General features: G+C 50.5%; 1 protein-coding gene across 4 annotated transcripts in view; it reads left to right on the top strand.

Moving 5' to 3' along the window:
- The window catches only part of LOC119383419 (histone-lysine N-methyltransferase SETDB1), a 99,288-nt gene that overhangs the window by 29,546 nt on the left and 47,918 nt on the right, over positions 1 to 21,824 (top strand). For 2 of the 4 annotated variants that reach the window (XM_049412505.1, XM_037651535.2), the window contains exon 1: positions 14,902 to 14,994. The exons of the other annotated variants lie outside the window; for them this stretch is intronic. In XM_049412505.1, coding sequence (XP_049268462.1) covers positions 14,906 to 14,994 — 89 coding nt within the window. In that variant the 5' untranslated portion in view covers positions 14,902 to 14,905. Of the gene's footprint in view, positions 1 to 14,901; positions 14,995 to 21,824 lie in introns of those variants that run through there. 4 annotated transcript variants of the gene reach the window in all.

Raw genomic sequence — 21,824 nt, 5'->3', positions numbered from 1 at the left:
AACATTCACGATCAAGGGCACTACGTTCACTGCACGATATGGACAGAGCATTTTACATAGAGGGTAGACGCTGAAGCAGGCAGTATGCTAATAAACGCACCTTTAGTGTTGAATCAACGTCGCGGCGATCTAATCGGCCTGCTTGAGGTTTCAGACGCAGCGCGGTTTTAGACGGAGTTCTGACCCGTATTGCCTAGCGCAGACTGATATGCGGGTGGACTGGCCGCCGCTACACCGCCGACTGGCCCAACAACGGGAACGGGCCTGCTTGGCTGGCGCGGGAAGAGGTGGCGAGCGGAATGCGCCGAATGGTATGTCGTTTGGGCAGAAGCCAACAGAGGGCGCGGGTTTCCGCAGACGGGAAACTTCCATGACGTTTGCGTTGTTTCTAGTACAATATTTAGCTTTTGGCGGCTAGTTAGTATGTTCAGTTTCTGTCTATAGTGAATTCTTATTTTCGACCACAACACTTCCCGAGTACTAGCCGCGGTCTAGACGCCAAGTATTTCGAGCAACTGTTTCGTAATCCGAGTACTGAAACATTCTTTAAAATTCGCTTTTTCGCTGTTTATGCCCAAATGTGTGGCTTTCCAGGCCGAGGTGGCTTTTTGTACACCTTAATGATCGTGTACCACACTGATTTCACTGAAAATGACGTCAATACATACACGAACGTACTGACTGCAGCGAAAATGACATCAACATATACACGTAAAGGTTGTCAACACGCCTGCATAGAAACCAGTAAACGTAAATTTGTTTTTGCTTTGTTGAACTGGCGCTAGGCCGTATTGCGTCTAACATCCTTTGCACAGCGGGGAAGGCTTTGGCGGGAGCGAAAAGCGGGTGGTCGGGGTGGTCTGCTCAGTCGCCGATGACGCTCGCTCGGGGTGGCGCCTGCGCCTCACGTGACAGCATAAAGTAGTCCGGCTTCTCCTGCACTGGGGAGGAAGGTCTGGTCGCTGCCTGCCGTTGGCGGCCATCTTGTGCGACTTGTGAAAGAGGGTCGTGTTTGCGAGCGGTGCGCGTCTCTAGCCATGGTTGCTCGGGGCCGCGCTTGCGCTGACGTGTGAGGCGCGTCTGCGTGCGGCGCTTAGCTTTAGTAGGTTCGTGTTCGCGGAAGCTAAATTTTTTTTTTTGCGTGTGCTAAGCTTACATTGAATTTAACGCTTAAGAAAAGAGTAAAAAAAAAAATGTTGGAAGCTTTCCAGTAGTTAGGAAAGTTGTCTGTGCTTGATCTATTTAAGGCCGTAGATTAGATTTGCGGCCGATAAGGTGGCAACTATTGGCTGTTTTTTTTTTCAGCGTGTCACCAGCTCTTGTGCTGGGTCAGACAATATTTTTGGCAGTGTTGTTGCCAAAATATTGAATGTTTTCACTTTTAAGGTGGATTCCTTTGTATTATTTGTCCGGAATTGTATACACCTGATACCTTATTTAATTTATATTATCACCTTCGAGGACACGTTCACCAACCCGGAGTAACATTGTGCCGCGAGTTGACTCCTGACGTTATTACTTACTGTGTTCCAATGAGACGTCGAGTAATGTCCGCCTATCGCTTTTCTGGCGTCCGCTTCTGAGAAAATTCGTTACTAAGCAATGGACGCCACATTCTGAGTGAAAATGGGTGTTGCCTCTGCCCGATGTGTGTACAGTTATAGTAGAGATTAAAAAGCTAGTTAAAGAGTAATTCAGTAGAAAATACAATTAAAAGTTCCCAGCGTCAGCGTAGATGTGTGCGTTTTCAATTTTTTTATAATTTTGATACTACATATTAACCTTTCAAGCGTTGTGAGAAATATAGTTTGACGTTATCTAGGTTGATAAACTAATTGGAGAATCGCGAGTTAATTGTAGTTGCACTTATTGTGAATTCATATGTGAGATAATTAAAGCTAATTGAGGATTTTGTTTCTAATGTGCCAGAATCGTTGAGAGAGAGGGTAATTGTATTGAGAGTTCTAAGTTGATATATAACGCAATATGGTGCTTATTTGCATAATTAGGGAAGTTCTTTGCTAAAATGATGAATCAGCGGTACTCGAAAAGACGTTGAAAATGACACAGCAAATATTGCCATGACTAAGCAGAAATTAACTGAAGTGAATAGGCATATTGGAGATTGAATGGCAATGACTCAGCAACTTCGGAAATGATTATACTGACAATCGCTATGCAGAAATTTCGTTGACTAAGAACGGATCGGCAGCTTTGAAAATGACTCAGCAGAAGCGAGGCTACGAATGACTTACAGTAACTGTGAAGAGACTAAACGAAATTGAGGGTTCCTTACAATGACGCGGTAACTGATACTGACGGAGCAGAATAAAATTGAGTAATAACGGCTGAGTAACTGTGCCAGTGACTCAAGTGGGCAGCGTTGGTCTGATCACGTGGGTGTAGTTTGAGTGCTTATAGGCGCTTCCCTAACTTCTGGGTCTATGAAATGCTATGGGCATAAGCTTCCATAGCAGGCGCACGCCGAAACTGACGGTTATCGCAGTGTGATGAAACTGTGTGTTATTTTTATTTTGCATAAATTTCACAAGGTGTCAAGACAAGTTAGTAAGTAGACTTCACTAAGTGACTTCATAACTAATTATGATGGAAAATGAGATGGACATCTCATTTTCCATCACAACGCCGTGACGTCGCCATTCCGCGGTCTACTCTCATACGGAGTCATGTTACTACAAGAAACGATTACGCTGGTGCGGATTCGGCTCATTTTTGATGTCTTTGTGACATATCAGAGTTATACCGACTACTCATAACTAAACATTCGTCCGTCAATGCCGTCCCTTTCGGTCGGTATGCTTTGATGTCGTCGCTGTAACGTCGTTGTCCATCACGGTGGTATAGTGGTTACGGTGCTCGGCTGCTGAACCCGATAGTCGCGGGTTCGATCCCGGCCGCGGCGGTCGCATTTCGATGGAGGCGAAATAGAATACTGTGCGATGTGAGGGTAGGGTGAAGAACGCCGGATGGTTTACATTTCCGGAACCGTCCACTACGGCGTCCCTCATAATCATATCGTGGTTTTCGGACGTTAAACCCTAGGTATTATTATTATTAATTTTGCCACGGCCCCCCCCCCCCCCCTAATTCCAGTGAAAGCACCCCAACACAACAAATGCTTCTTTTTTGAGAAATTACTATGGTGTTGTCACGCCTCATTGTTGCCTCTTAGCCTATGCATTGTTAATGAGGAACCTGTCGTTCTGGGGACGCACTGTCGCTGGATCTCGGAGCGGTCTAAGCACAACGAGTGAGAAAGGAGGAGCGGTACGGTAACACCGTACCATATTTTTGTAATTTGCTAAACGACTGTATTAGCTGCAACGTCGTTATCGGATGTTCCGGGGCAGGTATTAGATTGTTTTTTTTTTTCTTCTTCGAAAGGTGTACCTTCAAACGCGCTGTTTTTTTTGTTTTTTTCTGCCGTTGGTCCACTTTTTTTTTTTCCTTACTTCTGTGCCGCCGCGTTGTCAATTCCGTTGACTTTTATACAACGATGCGCCAGGTGCGCGCCAGGCGGCAGCGGCGTAGCTCGATTTCGGGGTGTGGTCGCGCCTCGCTCTGCGCTGCGCGGCGCAGTACGCGTCCCGACACCACATGACACGTCCGGATCGACGCGCATGCGCCGCCCTTCGCCCCCTTTTTTTTCCGGCACGACTCGTCAGCAGGCCCGTTGAAGTCTCCTCTCCGGCTGCGTTGCCCCTGCGCAGCTTCTGGCGGTTGCTGCTGCTGGCGAGGGTGTCGCTAGGCGGTTTTTGCGCTGCCGGTGAACTTGGAATCCCGCGCTTATCTGTGCTGCGTTGCAGCTAATCGCAGCACTTCGGTTGATTACTGTCGCCGCCGGGGCGCTCGATTAGCTAGTCGACTGCAGCTAACGTGGAGCTCTGATGAGAATAATGTCACATACTGCGATTTACACTGGCGTAACCAAGGGATGGGGACGTAACGGTTGGATGAAACCCCCCTCTCCCGAAAAATATTTGTGGCTACGCCCCTGGTACTGCAATGTTGCCAACAATGCCCCAGAAAACCTTTGTTCGAGGCTTCCAAATCGGTGAGAAAACTGGTAGTTTTCACTGCAGTCGGCGTGTAAAGCTTATTGTGTCAACACTGGGGAAAATTTGCTTTCGCAGGGCGAAAACAATTTAAAAGCAAGAATGTTCAGTAAAACGATATTGGCTCGTCTTTCGTCACTTATTAGAGCCAACGACCGGCCTTCCTGAAGTCGGCTTGCGTGTCACCGGAGCGGAGCAGTGTCCGGATCGCACTTAAATTACTCAAGAGATGTCATGGGTAGAGGGCGGATTTTTTGACACCTAGTGCACCAGTCACTTTTATGGGGTAAGCTCAGTAGCAAGAATTGTGACGTAGAACTCGCTCTTTATGCTGCATGAAAATAATTGGTTGCTTTTGTTGCTCATCTGAATAGTGTGCCTTCATAAAACGCTCATCGAGCGCCTTGGAGCATCCACCCGTACAAAAATGTGTGTAGACAGTCTATAGATTGTCTAAAAATTGGTTTAGACAGTACTGCCAACTCTCCTGAGACGTACGGTATCACGGTTGAAGGGAAACGCACGCGCGCGCGTCGCATTTCCCCTTATCTCGCTCTTGCACGGCCGGACTGGAAAGGCGCGGGCGTTACGGAACGCTAGTGCGCTTTTCTAGTCCGGCCGCGACTCTTGGTTGCATGTTCTACGAATGTGTGGAACGCCAGCAGCGTTTTAACGCTGCTGTGCATGACAGGCGTGGCCACGCTGGCAGCGTTCCACGCCGTCCGTGGCTCTATGCACCTTCAACTCCGTTCTCTCGTAAACTCGCGTTCTGAGTGGCTTGCGAGAAGCGCTGCTTTCTTTCAGGCGACGAAAATCGCTCTCGGACCGATCGGCACGACGAGGGCTCTTTCCGGTCGCGCGATTTGTTGAGCGACGGGAAATTCTTCAGTGTGAGCGGGGCTTTACTTCGACTGAAGGAAATCTCTCAACGACAAGGGTGGACCATCGAGCACCGTTGCTTACGACACACGGATCTGCGCTCCAGTGCAAAGGCATGAAGTCGAGTGCTTTTTCTTGGAATTCTCGATATCTTTTACCTCTCCTGGTGAACTGATGCGTCCAACTCGGAACAGTTGCGTCGCTTCCCTGCAGTATGTCTAAATGAGATTGAATGTTCATACGAGAAAGAGCGATGGAATGTCCAAAGAAGACATGCCAAAATGAGACGGAACTTCCAAACGAAACGATATGTCGAAATGACGAGGAACACGCAATGTCCAAGTATGGTGGGCCGTCCAAATGAAATGGGAGTGTCCAGACGAAACATGTAGAAATGAGATGGGCCATTCACCCGAGATGCACCGTTAAAAAAAGAGGGAATCTCCCAAGACAGGACAACCATCCGAAACAACGTCTAAAATGAGAAGCTATATCAACTTTCAAACGTTTAGCACCGGTGAGAGTTTCCACGCAAGCTCTGTTCAACTGCACTGCCCAACGTACATACAGTGATTCGGCTCGGCCGTGCGCTGACATCCTAACCTATGCCGCCTCGAATATGTGTGTATTTTCTTCGTTGTGTGCAATTATTGCTAGAAGGAGAAGCAGCAACAACGGTAACAAGGTGTAACGAGGTGCTTGCGTGCATTGGCGGTCAATTAGGAAGCTTCGTTAGCCGCAGCTTCGGTGTAGACTGACGAGGCCTAAGCAACGATTTCGACGTCCGGACCGGTGAGGCCCACATCCCGGACCAATTCCCAGAACGGCAAACAAAACTTGTCTTTCGCTAGAAAAACCGCCGTCGCCCAAACAAATCCAACAACCAAGCGAGAGTTAGCGTCGTTTTGAAGCTTTCAAGACTACACAGCTTTTTCCAGAGTCTTTCAGTGCTCAAGCGATTAGCCCGCGCCGTGTTTCTTCGTGCACCTCGTCTTTCGACGTCTGATGCCACGACAATGGGACCGACAGCCATTGAAGCGCCACCGACGAATCTCATTGGCTAACGCTCGTTTTAGATGCGTAGCAGCACTTTGACTAGCCTGTGTAACGCTGTGTCCGCACAAACGCGAGGCAACGCGCTTCCCTCGGCGCAGGTGTTGGAGCGGTGCCTAGTATGTCACACCGCAGCTGGGCGTTGACGTCACGCACCCCTCGCACGCTTCCCTCGCAGGTGCGCGCGTACGTCCGCTGGTACGTCAACACTCTCCCTCACCTGCCGGAGCGCCGCAGCTGCCGGCTCGAACGCCCGCTCGCCTCCCGTGTCTGCGTTTCAAACAAACGTTTACACCAGTAAACGCTACACCGAGTTTCGCTTCAAACGAATCTTCCAGCGCTCACCGCAGCAGCCGCGTTAGCGCCTTTCAACCCGTGACGCCACCCGTGTGCAACGCTGCTGCTTCGCATCCCATCAGCGTTCCCTTCGGGGAGATGGTCCAATTTTTTTTGGTGGCCATGTTCTTCCTAACGCTTTTTCAGCACTTGATGAAACGCGCCCTCGGCTCACCAATGACTGGGTACTAGCGGAAGAAGAAACGCGCGTCGCGTTGGGGCTAATTTACTTAGACGTACGTGGCTTTCTAAATCTTCCAAGTTAGGAAGAACATGGCGGCAGATGCCGGCTGCGCGTGAGAGAGGCTCGGGAGAGGAAGCAGTTGTCGGACTTAGGCAAAAAAGGGGAAAAATATAGGAGGGCTGCAGAAATTAGGCGTCTTATTCTTCCTCTAATCACACAATCAATCAATCAAATATAGGCACTTTAGGACGAACAGTTCCTAAATAGAAATGCCAAGAAGGGATAGCGCAGCCGCTGTAAGCTGCCCAAGGTGACCCTTACCTCGTAAGCTTTGAGATGTGGCGCTCCTTGTGCCAAATGTTTTCTTTTTTTTTTTTTTTCGTTGTCCTCATCCCTCCGACCTCTTGATCAACAGTCGTTTTGTATCAACTTTGTGTCCCTTACCGTTTGGTGTTCAATGAACAAAGGCGCGGGTCTTGCGGTGTTTCCTCATAAAGGCGGGGTTGACGACCTGATGGAGGACGATGACATCACAGGTTTCCTTTGTTTAAGGATTAAGGAAGAAGATACGGCTTTGTGGATATGTGCGTTTAGGGAGTGCGCTGAGTCTTGTCCCCGCATGTACCCCAGAAATTATAATTAATTATTCTTAGGAGAACCCAAGGGGCAACCCGAACTGCTGCTGGCTCTTACGCGCTTTGAAGAATCTGTGCTATCGTAACGGTCTGCTTCTAGCTTTTTTTCCTCCGCTGCCCTTATGTAGCTTGATGCTTCACAATTAAAGATAAAAAGATTTTGCCGGTCTGTATACGTTAAGGAGTGCAAAAGCCCCCGAAGGTCTGTGTACTTTCGTCTAAACAAGCGAGCTGTTGACAGCGACACGTCCGCAGACACCAGTCGTGAAAAAGAGTGTTATGGCCTTAGTTCACTAGAATGTAGGTTTTCGATGACGTTTACAAGTCATGCTGTGCTGGTAAGCTGTCTTGCGAATTTCCCCCGTCCCTGCTTGTGTCCTTTTTACTTATATCCTACTTGCGATCCATGAGGAACATTGGTAGGCGTTCTCGGAATTCTGTGGGTTTTTCCCCGTCTTTCGCATACCGGGAAAGCTACTTCTTCCTTCTCTTTCTCCACTGGCGGCGATTAGTACGAGGTGATAGCTTTAAGAAGTTGAAATACCTCCAGCCACAAATTCTTGGAGGAAACCCGACGTTTCGAGACCGGCTTGGTCTCTTCTTCAGGGTGACTGTGCTGATCAGGGAGGCTTCGTCGCAGCTTGTTTTTGGCTCCGCCTTTCTCTTTCACGTTCCGGAGGCCGTGCACGTAGATCGGAGGCATTGTTCCGAGGGACCGGTTCACATTCGCAGGTGTGTTCTGGATGTGCCACGACTCGAGTAAGAGCCTCCTTCCCAGATTCCTTTCCGTTTCTATGATGGAAGCGCCCTCGAAGTCAATTTTGTGGTCGTGCTTCTCGCAATGCTCTGCAAGGGCACTGCGTTGTATTTCCATCTTCCTGACGTCGTTTTTGTGTTGGCGCATTCTTTCCGGGAAGCACTTACTCTCGCCTATGTAGCTCGCTTGACAGTCAGCACATGACACTTTGTAGACCACGCCCTGGTGTTGCTCCCGGGATGGTCGATCTTTCGGCCGCGGTAGTAAGCGAGCGAGCGTTGAGGCCGGCTTGTGAACCACCGTGACCCCAGCTTTTCCGAGAACCCTGGCGAGCTGTTCGCTAGTTCCCGGAACATACGGGATGACGACTCGTTGGGCTGGTTTCTTCGATACCATTGTATCCGGTGGGGTGGCCAGCGTGGGAGGAGGGTCGCGTGTGTCGTTCGCAGATGCGTCTCCGCGGTGGGGAAGCTGATCTCTCGACATGCGGCGTGCCACACGGCGGATGAAAGCTGTCGTGTATCCGTTCTTTCTTAACTCGGCCACGACCCTCTCTTCTTCTCCCTTTCTCTCTCCTTCTGATGTGCAGATGGCTCTTGCTCGTGAAAGAGTGCCGACACCACGGAAGCTTTGTGGGCAGTGGGGTGACTCGAGGTGAAATGCAAATACCTGCCGGTGTGCGTTGGTTTTCTGTACACCGAGAAGGTCATGCGTTCGCCTTGTCGTCGTACTAAAACATCGAGGAACGGTAGCGCTCCGTCTTGTTCTCTTTCCACCGTAAACTGGATTGCTTGGTCGACGGAGTTAAGATGTTCGAGGAAGCTGTCTACCGCTGTCCTCTTTATGATGCAGAAGCAGTCGTCCACATACCTCACAAATACTTTCGGCCTGTCAATAAAGGAACGCAGTGCCGCCTCTTCTACGTGCTCCATTGTGAGGTTCGCAGCTGTAACGGAGACGGCTGCTCCCATCGCGGTCCCGTTGGCCTGTCTGTAGAAGTCCCCGTTGACACTAAAGTATGTTCCCTTGAGGCAGTACTCCAGTAGGCGGCACAGCTCATCGGTGCTCAGGCAGGTTCTTTCACTCAGGAGTTCGTCGTCATTCAAAGCTGCCCGTGCGCAAGACACCGCTAGTGTTACGGGCACGCTGTTGAACAGGGACACGACGTCGAACGAGACGAGGCACTCATCACTGCTCACGGTCACTTCCTTCATGCGCTCCACGAAGTGGCTGGCGTTGCGTATGTGGGTTGGTGTTTTTCCCACCAGCGGCGCCAGAGTCCGGTGGAGATATTGGGACAGTGCACGGAGTGGAGAAGATGTAAAATCCACGATCGGACGGAGCGGGATGGTGGGCTTATGGATCTTTGGAAGCCCGTAAAATCCTGGTGCAGAGCCGTTCCTGCAGATGAGCTGGAGATAGATGGTTCTTGCCTCTTGGTGTCCGTTGAAGATATCCGCCAGAAGCTTGTTCAGTTCCCTTTGGACTCTTGGTCTGGGGTCTTTCGTCAGCTTTTCATAGGCCGGGCTTTGGAGCAAATCCTGAACTTTGTCGTCGTACGCCTCCCTATCAAGCAGGACCATCGCGTTGCCTTTGTCGGCCGGGAGGATGACAATCTTCCCATCCTTTCGGAGCGCACGGATCGCATTGCTCTCCTCTCTCGACAGGTTGCACCAAGACGTCACCGTGGCCGCCATCTTGGTGCACAAACTGGTGAGACGCAGGGTGAACTCTTGCTCGAGCGCGCGGAGCAAGAAACGGTGACATCAGATTAGTTCCGGCGCCCCCTCCAAGCCTTTGTGTTCCCCCTTGGCGCAGCTGGCGAACAGAAGAAAGCGGAACGACTGGGTGTCCTCCGCTGAAATGAGACGGTACGATTTTTCATGCGATTCGACGTCCGACACGGCGGAGGGCAAACCGGAATGGTGACCTTTCATAGCATCGTTACAGTGGCTAGAGCATCGTACAGCCACCATTCCCTCTCCCCCACCGCGGCGTCGGCCGTCGGATCGCATGGAAAATCGGACCCGTCTGTCCCCCGCTTAATAAGATAAAAAAGTCACGGTGGCGGCCATGTTGGTGAACCTGTCTGTGACGTCACGTGCAAGCCATGTATAGAAACTGCGGTCCGATGGCGAGAAGAGCAAAGAGGTCTACTCTTCTGATCTTGCCGGCGTTCCCTGAAAAGGAGGGGGAACGTCCTGCACAAATGTGCATTCCTCGGCGGCTGTGTCCGCGCGTGAACCACGACGAACGCGACCCTGCCGATACAACGTAGCCGTCACCTGGCTGGCTTTCCCTGCCTTGGGGTCTCCATGGAAAGCAGCACGCTTCGGAGGGGAAAGGGGGGAGCGAAGACAACGAGGCGGGCGCCAGGTGCCTTACAAGCTGCCTGGCGCCAATTGGACCTGAACTACGGGCCTCCTTGCCCTCTGGCAATCGGCCACCACCAATGGAGGAGGAGGCCAGTCTTGAAGAACCGGGGAGCAGGCTCGGTGTCATCAGTCGACATTTGAAGATGTCTCTCTAGTCATCATACTCATAGTAGGAGTCACCGTGGCTTTGCTGCACGCCAAGCTCACTGCCATCCGCGCTAGCGGCATGCGGTTGTCCCTCCACTGGCTTTTTTCACACGCTGGGATAGCTGGAAACGAGGAAGAAGATGCCGCCGCCAAGGCGACACACGCCGGCGACTTCGGCAGTGGCGGCAGCAGACTTCTTTCGGCAGCGCTTGCGGCAGTTGCTCCTCTCCATCCACACGGACAAGCGGGAAGCCACCTGCACCTCTCCCGGAGTCTGGACTGGTGAGGAACGAGCGTTTGCTCCTTCTCCTACTGCGCACTGGTAGTGCCTGGCTCGCGGCACGAATGCACTCCACGGTGTTATGATCGGCCTGCCTGGCTTGGCGCCGCTTTGACGCATGAGACGTTGCGGCTGACTACCCTGATTCCGGGTCAGCGGTTCCGGAGATGCACCAAGAGCGGCGACAACACGGAAGTCGTTCGGCTAATTATCTCAGGTTGTCTGCGCCCCTCGTAAAACCCTTTGGGCACGCCTGACCGACTGACAGATTAGGAAGAGTTGTTGGCCGTCGAGGCGGCTTGCTTTGTCAAGGTGCCCCGGACAAGGGGGCCCAGCGTCTGAGAACCGTCTGCGGATGCATTTCCCACGTTCTCCGTGGCGCCTTGGTGCCGCTGTTTCCACAATTCGTGGTCTGCCTGGCGCCGCATACCCATCATTGCAACAGACTACGAAATTGACTTCCACGTAAGACTCAACGTCTTCGTGCTGTGCCGTGTAGTGTGCGGTGGGCAGTGTTTTTCCCTCGCCATGGGACGAACTGGACGTGCCTCTTTCTCCTTTCGTGGGTTGGGAAGGAGGCGGCGTTTCACCTTCCCCTTTTTGGGGGCGGAGGTGAAGATGGAAATTTTCATTGGACTGTCCTGGCCTCCATTGTTTTTTCCTACAGGGAACCCTGGGAAGGCCAGGACATAAAATGCGAGCGCCGATGCGCTCCCGACAAGCTCTCACAAGTTCTCTCAAGCTCCGAGAAGCTCCCAGAAGCTCGAGAGCTTCCATGATGCTAACCCCATCATGTAGCAACACGCTACCTGTAAATAAATGTAATAAACGTTACTGTTAACAGCTCCGGACTCCTCTCCTCGACATCTCCCCGGGACTCCGGCTGGCTCCGGTCCTCTGGGCAGAACCCTGATTACATCAACGGGACGCTGCCCATCAGCTGCGTGGAGCAGATGCGGGAAAATCTAGGGACTTTAGTGACACCGAAACTCTCGAGCACATCATCTGCACCTGCCCGGTGTTGGCCGCCGAGCGACACAGAAAGGTGAGCCGCTGCCAACACTTCGGTCTTCCAGCGACATCCGTGGAGGATTCTCTTCCCTGCGCGGTCACCACTACCAGCCCTGCGGGCCTTCCTGGAGTTCGTGGGACCTGCGAACCTCCATGGCATTTAACAAAATGCTTCGGCGGCCGGCCTCCTGCCCGTGCCAAGGCGCACGACTTCCTGCTCCTACTCTCCTAACTGATCTCCTCATCTTTCTGACTGTCCCCTTTATAATCCCCTCCCCTTCCCCCAAGGCGCGCGCTTAGCCGTGTCCTTTCTTGCATCCCCCTCCGGACGCCCATGACCGCGACTTTGACGATATGCTCGCAAACACCCGGCGCCCAATTCAGCCGCACTGTTCAGTGCTGACATCTCAGAGAGAAAGAGAGAACAACTTTATGAAAATTCCTGCAGAGACGATGAGGCTCCCTCCACGCAGGGATCTGCCGGCAAAAAAAAAAAAAAAAAGTTTCCATCTGTCTGCCCATTTAGTATAAATCTGCTGTTGAATGCGCTGAATGAGGTGCACGACTGACCAACTGTCGTCGTCACAAGCGGAAGTCGTGAGGTCGTTCCTCCGCGCGACGCTGCACCGTACGCTTCGTGCGAGCTCACGCTCGCCTCTTTCCCGGCCGCGGAGGCCCCATTTTTCGATGAGGGCGAAATGCGAAAAACTCTCGTGCACTTAGGTTTAATTGCGCGTTAAAGGGTCCCTGAACCACTCCGAGCTCAAAGACGAGAGAGGTTTCTTTCACGCCTTCACTACCCTTCCTCAGGGGCTATCTCCTCCTCGCCAATTATTGCTTCATAAAACACGTCGACAACGTCAGCACTAAGCGTTGAGCTTATGGGGGTTTCGTGCTTTTCGGCTACACGGTGGCGTTATCGACTCTTGCACAGTTGAAAGTGCACAAAACGAAGTGAAATCAGTTGATCGCGCACGATTGTCATGCGACACGAGGCAGAACGGGTGTGCGCCTGCGTGGCACAGCTGGGTAGGAGACAATCGAGAGCTTCTTTCCTCATGACGTCACGTGAAAAGGCTGCTGACGTCACGAATTGTGCTGAAAAGACGGTCAACTCCAGAAGGGAGTGACGGAGTATTTCTTTGTAATTTCAGAGGTTGTTTAAGGGCCCTTTAAAGAACGCTAGGCGGCCAGCATCAGTCCGCAGTTCGTCACCACGTCGTTCCTCAACGTCATGGATAGTCATGGTTCTGGCACGTAAAAAGCCAAAATGGGAAGAATAAAAACACCAGGAAAAAAAACAAACAAAAAAAAACGGTGGGTCTCTGGCCTGTACTCATTGCCACCTTCATTCTCATCGTCAACACCTCTCTTTTCCGCACGTTCCCCCTATCCCAACGCTGAGTCAGATGATTGCGTCAGAGCGACCTCAGCTCTCCTACCATCATAAAGCTGTCTGGTAGTTAGGTTGACGGCATGACAACCGCAACGACCCGCAGTAACGTCCTCATCATAAATTATGTCACAGCCACAATTTATCCTTACATTGTACTGTGAGGCGCCCGTCAATTCCTCTCTGCAACGGCCAAGTCACTTCCGCATACCTGCCTTCATCGACATAGCTGGCTACGCTCAGAGAAATCTACGGGTTAGGATTCTACAGTTTGTTCAGCTACCTATCCCCCCCCCTTCCAAAAAAAAAAGGACCACCACTTTCCTTTTTTAAAATCGAAGTTCTCCTTCGCACTAACTACACGGCAATGGGAAAAAAAAAAAAAAAAAACACCTGTTATTGTTGGAATGAAACAGAGAGCCGTGCCCACTTTTACGGGGAACCCCGATTCATACCTGGCGCAGAATGGTTCGCCGTGTCCGACCGGCGCTGTGGAGCCGCCGTCCAAAAACCGGTTTTACCGCAGTGCTCTGAGCTGTCTTTTCCTTTTATTGTTATTTATTTTCGACAACAAACAAGCTTATTCTGTGCTCTCCCGCTTCAGGCTGGGCGTTTAGGGAACGGATCACAAAGGGACGGAAAAACGAAAGGAAAGTATGTATTCGGGGTGCCGATATTGAAACTGGAGGCAAAATCGACCATTCCCCCAGGCGGTTCAAGAAATAACCTTGAAGAAAAGCGCCAAGGCAGTGTCGGGGGAACGAACCACTTCCGAGCGACCACATTTGGCTCAAGGCCGCGTTTGCTGTTTCGTCAACAAAACAGTCCTTTCGAGGGCCTGGTTTGGTGAATGCGTGGCACCGCCAGAAAAATCGTAAGAACTCCCGCAAAAACTACAGAAAAAAAAATGAAAGGGGACGGCGGAGTCGTTCGTTGCTTTTTTCCTTTCGAAACTCGCGTGGCGGTCTGTTGATGTGCACGAATTGCCGTTGCTGCCGAATGTGATCGAGGTGTACGTTGGAATGCCCCAGGATGACTAACAGCCCGGAACTTTCCGTAGCGTCTCTCGTAGCCCCATGTTCGACTTTTTGAGATAGTGTCATACCTGTTTAATAAGATTGTTTTCACTTACCGTGCCATGGGCATCCTTCTTCGGCGTAAAAATTAATTGCACGTAAATCAGTGTGCCATTCTCTACACAATTCGTTTGAGCTTTGTCGGTCAACGAAGGAGAAATTATGGCTGCGCACAGGAAGGGGTGGGGGGGAGGGCTTCTCCCCCCAAATTAACTTAGGGGGCGCCAAATCTGCCCCTACTTTTACTCAGCCGGGCCTTTCCCGGCACGCTTACATCATAGTCCTTCAATAGCTCTTCTGGTCACGAAACTGCCGCCTCAGTTTAATATGGAGCTGGTGGTGGCCGCTAGGGGCGCCACAGTAAATGAAAGGCCACCCACCGGCCGCCGTAGTCGATGCTTGTATTTTTCTTCTCTGGCACGTCGCGGCCGAAAGCCCCGCTCTTTTTAGACAATATTTACATTATATTTTGTCGTAGCAATTATAAGAACTAAGCTTGGAACTTCTCAGAATGCTTTCTTAACGAAGGCAAAAGGTGCACAGCATAAGGGGGCGCTTCCCCCCCCCCCCCTCTCCCTTCCGATTAACTGATGAGGGCGCCAAGTCTGCCCCTACTTTTACTCAGCCGGACCTTTCCCATTGTTCAATGCACAGGGCTGTATCCATGCAGGTTTTGGACGATAATGGCGGCCGAAGACCCCTGATGTTGCATTCCAAGACCTGTGCGCTTCCCACTTTTACCCCCGTAAAGCCGAGGACCAACGGCAGGACTTTGAGAGAAGCACGCCATCGGTTTGTTTTCAATATTCCACCCATTGAAAAGCTCGTTTTCTTGACCAGTCCTCCGACCGGTCACTGAATGTAACCTTTGTGTTAGCCGAGGTGTAAAGTCAGTGCAAGAACGGCGCTGCGGTTTTCTCATCTCTCTCGCTTAGCGCGGGCACTCGCTATCACTTTTCCGAGGTCCCTCTTCTGATAAGCCCCGCAGAAACCTCTTGGTTATATCGTATAGGAGGCGCGCGCGACGCACATATAATGTTATCTATGAACGTCCGGCGACGTATCTTGTGCGCCTTCGGCTGTCGCGACACGTGGGGGGGTCTTTTCCCTTCGGCCTATATATTCTAGCTAATCTGCAGATGATGGCTGCGGTCTTTCTCATTAGCATCTGAAATATAAGTGCTGCTGCTACTAGGAGGTTTCAAGTATAGTCCGCGCCTCTGGGTTACCGACTTTTCCCAAATGCCTTCCGAAGAATGGTGTTTGATTGGGCTCTGCCCTTCAAAATGGCAAAGTGTACCTCACTGTTATCTTAAACGCAATGCTGCGCGCTCTTCAAGTTAGTTACCGCTGTTATTACCATTCCAACGTCCAAGTGTCGGAGAAAGACCCAATACTGAAACTCACGTGTGGAATTGCAGCTGCATGCACGCTAAATTGCACTTGTGTGACAATGTGGCCAATGTCTAGCGCGCCAAGGCCGATTCTGTGGAGACTGCAGACAATAAAAAAAAACACACACAAAACACCTGCATGCCCTGGGGCGACGGTTATTAAGGTGAAAGTCATATATGTCTTATGAGAACGTGACCTTGAGCGAAAAGCTGACGTGTCGTACAATAGTCACATGACAAAGAGTACATGACCACCCGCGCTCGCCTCGTGGATCGAGGCACGCGAGTGCGACGTTCGCCTGACTAGAATATATTAAAGAATTCATCCACAGGGAATTTCCTTCGGCAGTTGTTTTAAGTGATTCGTAAGTGTATAACTTTGTTGTAGGTTGTATCCTTACCTAGAAAACTGTTTTCTGACGGCATCGGCGTAGCGTCTTTTATCTTTTTAGCGCTCGTCAGTGTCTGGAAGGACCTCCGAAACGCGTGTTTGACATAAAATTTCTCCTCCGTCCGCTCGTGTGTATTCTCTACTGATATGAAAAAAATCGTCAACATTTGCTGGAACCGACGTTTAGACCAAGTGGACTTGCTTTCTTCAAGGCTTATTCTTACCTTCAAGCTCTCATCTTCCCCCGAACTTCTGCCTTTTTTTTTTGGTATTCCCTATTCTGCATGGTGATGAAACAGCGCTAAGAGACGAAGACGGAAGGACACACACGCGACCAACTGGCCCACCAAACCAACTAGCCCACCGACAAGCACTAACGAAGTTGATTCCCTACTGGCCACACGAACCCCCGGATGCAAGGTCAGACGCAGTCGCTTCGTAATGTGTGGCTTGAGTAGCCGGAGGCGACGAATGCGTGGCTGAATACTGTGAGATGCATCTCTTTTAGCAGTGTGTATGCCAGTTCGCTTTTGCCCGGTATGTCCATGCGCTCCGCGATCCATTGCACTGACACGTCCATGCGAACTGAGACGCTGAAAAAAATAATTTAAAAATCGGGAGCCCGTGCCTTATCGGGAAAATGGGGTCGTGCGTAGCTTGGCGTGCGCCATGCTCCCCCCAAAACTGTTTCCTTCCTCCATGCTGGGAATGGGACCATCATCACGGGCGTAGGGACTATACACGCGCTATCCGCACACCCGCTCCGCACGTGGCGGGACACCTGCCGCCCGCAAACGGATGAGGAAAAACCGGTACCCCGTGTGCGACGATTGGCGTCGTTCCGGTTTTTCCTCCTCCGGTTTATCCACAATTGTGAATAAAGCAAACACACTCGTCGCATTGCTTGCGGCGCTTAATCGCGCGTTGCAACCCCCGCTGTGTAGTCAGCACAATATGATAGTAGGAATCTCAGTAAAGATATCTCAGTAATATCAGAGACATTCTTGGAGACGTGCTTTATCTCATTTCTACTTGCATTGCATTCTGCCGCGTAGCTTGCTCAGCTCACTTTAAAGCAAGAAGTAATGTAAGTAAACAAAAAAAAATGAGTTGCCCTTCGAGACCGAAGCACAAGAACGACTTGAGGCATGTGCGATTATCGGAAATACGATTTTATCGCGCTTTCTTGGTAAAAAGAGAAAAAAAAAACAGCGGAATGCCACAGTAGGTCGACAAGCACCGAATAAAACCAGCGGCAACACGCAATTTTCACGTTTAAGATGTGACGTTTCTGTTATCGTCCTACGCTTTTGGTGTTTTATGAGAAGTGCAATAAGTAACATCGTACGGGACAGGGACAAAAAAAAAAAAAACAGCACCATCAGCAAGTAATATCGAACAAAAAGTGCTGAAGATATGAAGGTCACGGAGGCACATCACAGCCGCTTCAAACGTGGATTGGTGCGATGGACACCTTGAAACTGGACTTTTCATTATATTCTAGAGGCGGAACGCGTTCCTGATCAATTTTGGTACTGTCTGCGCAGCGACAGTGTCGAGCGGTGGAACGAAGCGCGAGAAAGGTGATATGAGGTAGTAAGTAGCTAGGTATGTACTCGGACACAAAATTGGATTCTGCATACATTCATGGGCATTGGTTATTTGTTTGTGAAGTTCAACCCGCTTAACCATTCACGGCTTTTCGAGGCACTAATCTGAAGGGGAGGCTTTTGCTTTGCCTCCCGCTGTACGCTGTGAGCATCGGGGCCCGCAGTAAAATCATTTTCCTTTTCCTTTATTTTCCGTTCACATTGAGGAACCGAAAGTGTCAAGCCAATATCGAGACCATGAACACCGTCGCAAAACGACCCTAAAGGATACAAAACAAGTGGCAACATTCGCTGACTTCAGCGGGTCCAACATTTCAATAATCTCAACAGAGCTTCCGGCGGCCACCGCTCGGCGGCGCCACGGTACGTGAAAGTTGCGAATATTATTGAGCCTGTTCAATCATCTACGGACCGCCGTCGTCGCCGCCGCGAGACTGTTCACGTCGATCGACTGAAGCCGCATTATGACCCACCAGTTGTACCTGTTCCTTAGGTCGCCAGGATGGCTCCTTTTCCGCGGGGGAGTGATTTGTAACATGGTAGGGCGCAGACAAGAACGCCTGCGAAAGAAGAAGACGAAGACGGTTGTTGTTGGCGCTCGCGCTTGCTCGGCTTGGACCGCTGATCGCTTCAGCTGTGGCAATCTTTTAATAAACGCGTTACTGTCTCAACGTTATACGTATACCATCAAGGTCTTTAAAATTGCGTATCTATGTATTTTCTATTAAAGGAACACACCACCTAATACTTACAATGATGTTACGCCTCAGATATGCGTAATATTTACTTTTTGATCGACAACGTTCACAAGTATGAACAGCGGTACCAGTTCAAGATGGGTGGGCGGTAAGCAAGTGGTTCAACTTTGGCTGGTTGGCTGAATCGGGTGACGTGCCGACAAACAGACAGACAGAAAGACAGACCAAAATTTCTGCGTTTAAGTTCCCCAAGAAAGACTATCGTCTTTAAAAAAGATCAGATTGCTGCAGTGTATCAGAAACTGCTCATCGCCGACAAGCTTACGATAAAACGGCGCACACAAATATGCATCTGACCGGCGCACCTTTGAGGGCCGCATTTCTTTGCGGTCGCGGGCGCCAGTATTTGTTGTTTATTTTTTTTCAGTCACACCTGCATAGCTCGCGACACTTGTGAGGCAACAAGACAAGCTTAGCTTGAAAAAGTGGATTTAAGCCAACGTACGAAGCTGGCGTCCGCACGTCTGACCTCCATTGGCCTGGCGACGAAAGCCTGCGACGTCACGCGCTATTTGTATTCCTTTTGTCTCTTGTAGGGTTTGGGGTGATGTAACTCTTCCGCCTTATACGTCATTTGGCAACCTTCTGTGCGCTTGTGACGTAACACTTACCCCTTCTGCACTTTTCCTCTCGAACGCCACGAAGTAACTCAACACTGCACAGAAAACTCTTGTCGGTGTTGGGTAACCGATGGACGCCGCCGTGTTTTCGTTCGTATGAGCGTTCAAAAGCTTATAATTGACATGACCATGTCATTACGAACAGTACAGTTCCATAGTGTAGCGTTCGTTGCGTACGTCATACAGAAGCACTCTGCGGGGGCGCTGCGCTGCGCGTTACGATGCCTTGTGTCAGACCTGACAAAGATAGTCCATTGAAACATCATCCTGCTGCTGTTTCGTCAGGTCTGGACGCCACGTGTGCCGAACGATGTCACAATGTCGACACCCCAAGTTCCCATAACGACCCTTTCCGGTGAGTTGAAAGTGACATTTATTCACCATCAACGATAGCGACTGTGAAGCCATGAGTGACCGTTCACAATGAAGCAGCAGTTGCACGGATGACACCATGTTTGATTGGTTGGTTGGTTTTGGGGAGTTCAACGTCCCAAAGCGACTCGGGCAGTGAGAGACGCTGTAGTGGAGGGCTCCGGGTAATTTCGACCACATTGGGGTTCTCGAACGTGCACTGACATGGAACAGTAGTCGGGCCTCTAGCATTTCGCCTTCACCGCAATGCGACCGCTGCGGCCGGGATCGACCCGCGTCTTTCGGTCAACCATCATTTTCCACAGCGGTACGGAACGTGCGCCAAACCGGACTACTTCGCGTAGGAGTACATGTGCAGAAGCTCCGTCCCCGTAGTTTTCCCTTCATTGTCAAGAAAGTTGGCGAGCAGAACTCAAGAAGAGTACAAAAGAACTCGGGTTCATGGGACTCCAACTGCTTGTGGCCCCCAGTACTCATTCTTTGCTTCGGGCTCTGAAAAATGTTGGTGATATGGTGCGTTATCGCTGTTGGGTTTGTCTTGCGTTCCTTACCTCGGCGCAGGCGGCGCGCGAAGCGTTGTGCCTTTTGCGACTGCCATGAGCGTTGCGCGCATGCGCTCTCTCTAACCTCTGTACCCTTCCCCATTACAAGCGCGTGCGCATTGGTAAGTGAACCGGGAGTAAAAAAAAATTATGGCTCCAATCCACGCTGTGAAGGTGGTTGGACAGCGAAGCTGTAAACGACACTCAGAGCGATTACCCATTGCGACGTCGCTTGTATGGTCTTCCGCATTAGAATCGTACAAAAGTGAGATTGGCGTCTGACCCCCACCGGAAGCGATGGCCAAGAAGTGCGTCTGATTTTGCAGTCCGGGAGACGTTCGAAAGTCTGTGGTTTGAAGCGAATGTTGTTGGTCTTGTAGAACGGACTCTGGAGAAGAACGTCTATTAAATTTAGAATCTGCACTTTTGAAACGGTTGATATAGCATTGTACCTTCGTCGCTTACGCTGAGCGCGTGCGAGGAGCGGCGTCGAGAACGTCTATTAAAATTAGAATCTGCACCTTTACACCGTGCTTGAAACGGAGCGTCCGCGCACGACGCCATTTTTCTCCCCCACGCGTTTATTGCCCACGGAGACGGAACCGTTTACGCTGTAAAACGTCCAGGGATACAGCAGCGAATACTTTGTCTGATGATTTCGCGCTTAACCCCTCGTCTCATCCGCATTCAAGTGACTGCTGCAACACTACTGTTGCGATGCTTTCATGGCCGCCGGCGTTGTCAAACGGAGTTCATGATTGACGGACTATTTTGTCAAATACCCATGGTAGGTTTAGCTGCCAAGAGGATGTTACTTGCGCCCGGCAGGTGTTTGCGTACTCATAGAGCCAACGTCTTGCACATGCCGCTGTACCCTAATCTAAATAACACCTCATCCAGTAAGTTCAAACACAACTCTAAACATTGCCGACAATAATGCGTCACAATTTGAACGAAACTGTCTGTTCTTTTACCAAGTGAAGCATTTATTGACTGACCTGTGAATGTGAAGCTCGTGATGGTGGTGTTCCGAAAAACCCAACGCCGCGGAAAAAACACGTGATTCGCTCACCCAAGAAAGCGACCTTGCTTCTCCAAGTGAAGTGAGCAGAAGCATACGAATGCATTTTACCGACGATGCAAAAAAAGAAAAATACCATTGGGAAGCAGTACATTTGCTATGGGTGCTTCATTGAAATATTTCGTGTTGGCGGACTGGAAGCGATCTGCTGGACAACGCATGAGGTCGATATCATGAATTGCACATTTCAGGAAAATTACCTCTTCGAGAAAATAGAATGCCTGACCCGCGTTTCCTTGGTCGCACGATGGTCGTTTCCTTGGGCCGTTACAGAGGATGACGACCGCTGGAAAGAATATGAAAGACGCCATGCCGATTCGGCCCGAAAACAGCGTTCCGAAGACGACCGGTATTCCTATATTAAGACTGAACGCTTACGCTAGGAGGGAGCATTGCGCAGTGAGAAAGAAAGAAAGAAAGAAAGAAAGAAAGAAAGAAAGAAAGAAAGAAAGAAAGAAAGAAAGAAAGAAAGAAAGAAAGAAAGAAAGAAAGAAAGGCAGTGGGTGATACACGCCCACGCCAAGCTTCGCTTGCCCCTATTTCCCCGATAAGGGAAGGATTCCTCAGTTTGTTTTTCGTCAGTATTATCCCAGTTGTCTCAGTATGATCCCAATTGGGATGATATTGACAATGATCTGGGCAATGCTTCCGGAATGCCGATTTCGCGTGGACTGCGGCACCTGCTTTCGATCCATCAGCAGCACGCGTATCGCACTGCTCGTGCTCGCTGTAAAATTCCAGAGATTGCATTAGCGAATACGCAAACGTATAGGTCAGTTTCTTTTGCTCTCGCAACCACGTTTAACGCAAGCACACACTCGTCACTACAGTTGTCACCTGCTGGCGTGGCCAGC

The sequence above is a fragment of the Rhipicephalus sanguineus genome, chromosome 2 (assembly GCF_013339695.2).
Source record: "Rhipicephalus sanguineus isolate Rsan-2018 chromosome 2, BIME_Rsan_1.4, whole genome shotgun sequence".
Lineage (NCBI taxonomy): Eukaryota > Metazoa > Arthropoda > Arachnida > Ixodida > Ixodidae > Rhipicephalus > Rhipicephalus sanguineus.
This window is presented reverse-complemented; position numbering and strand designations above follow the sequence as displayed.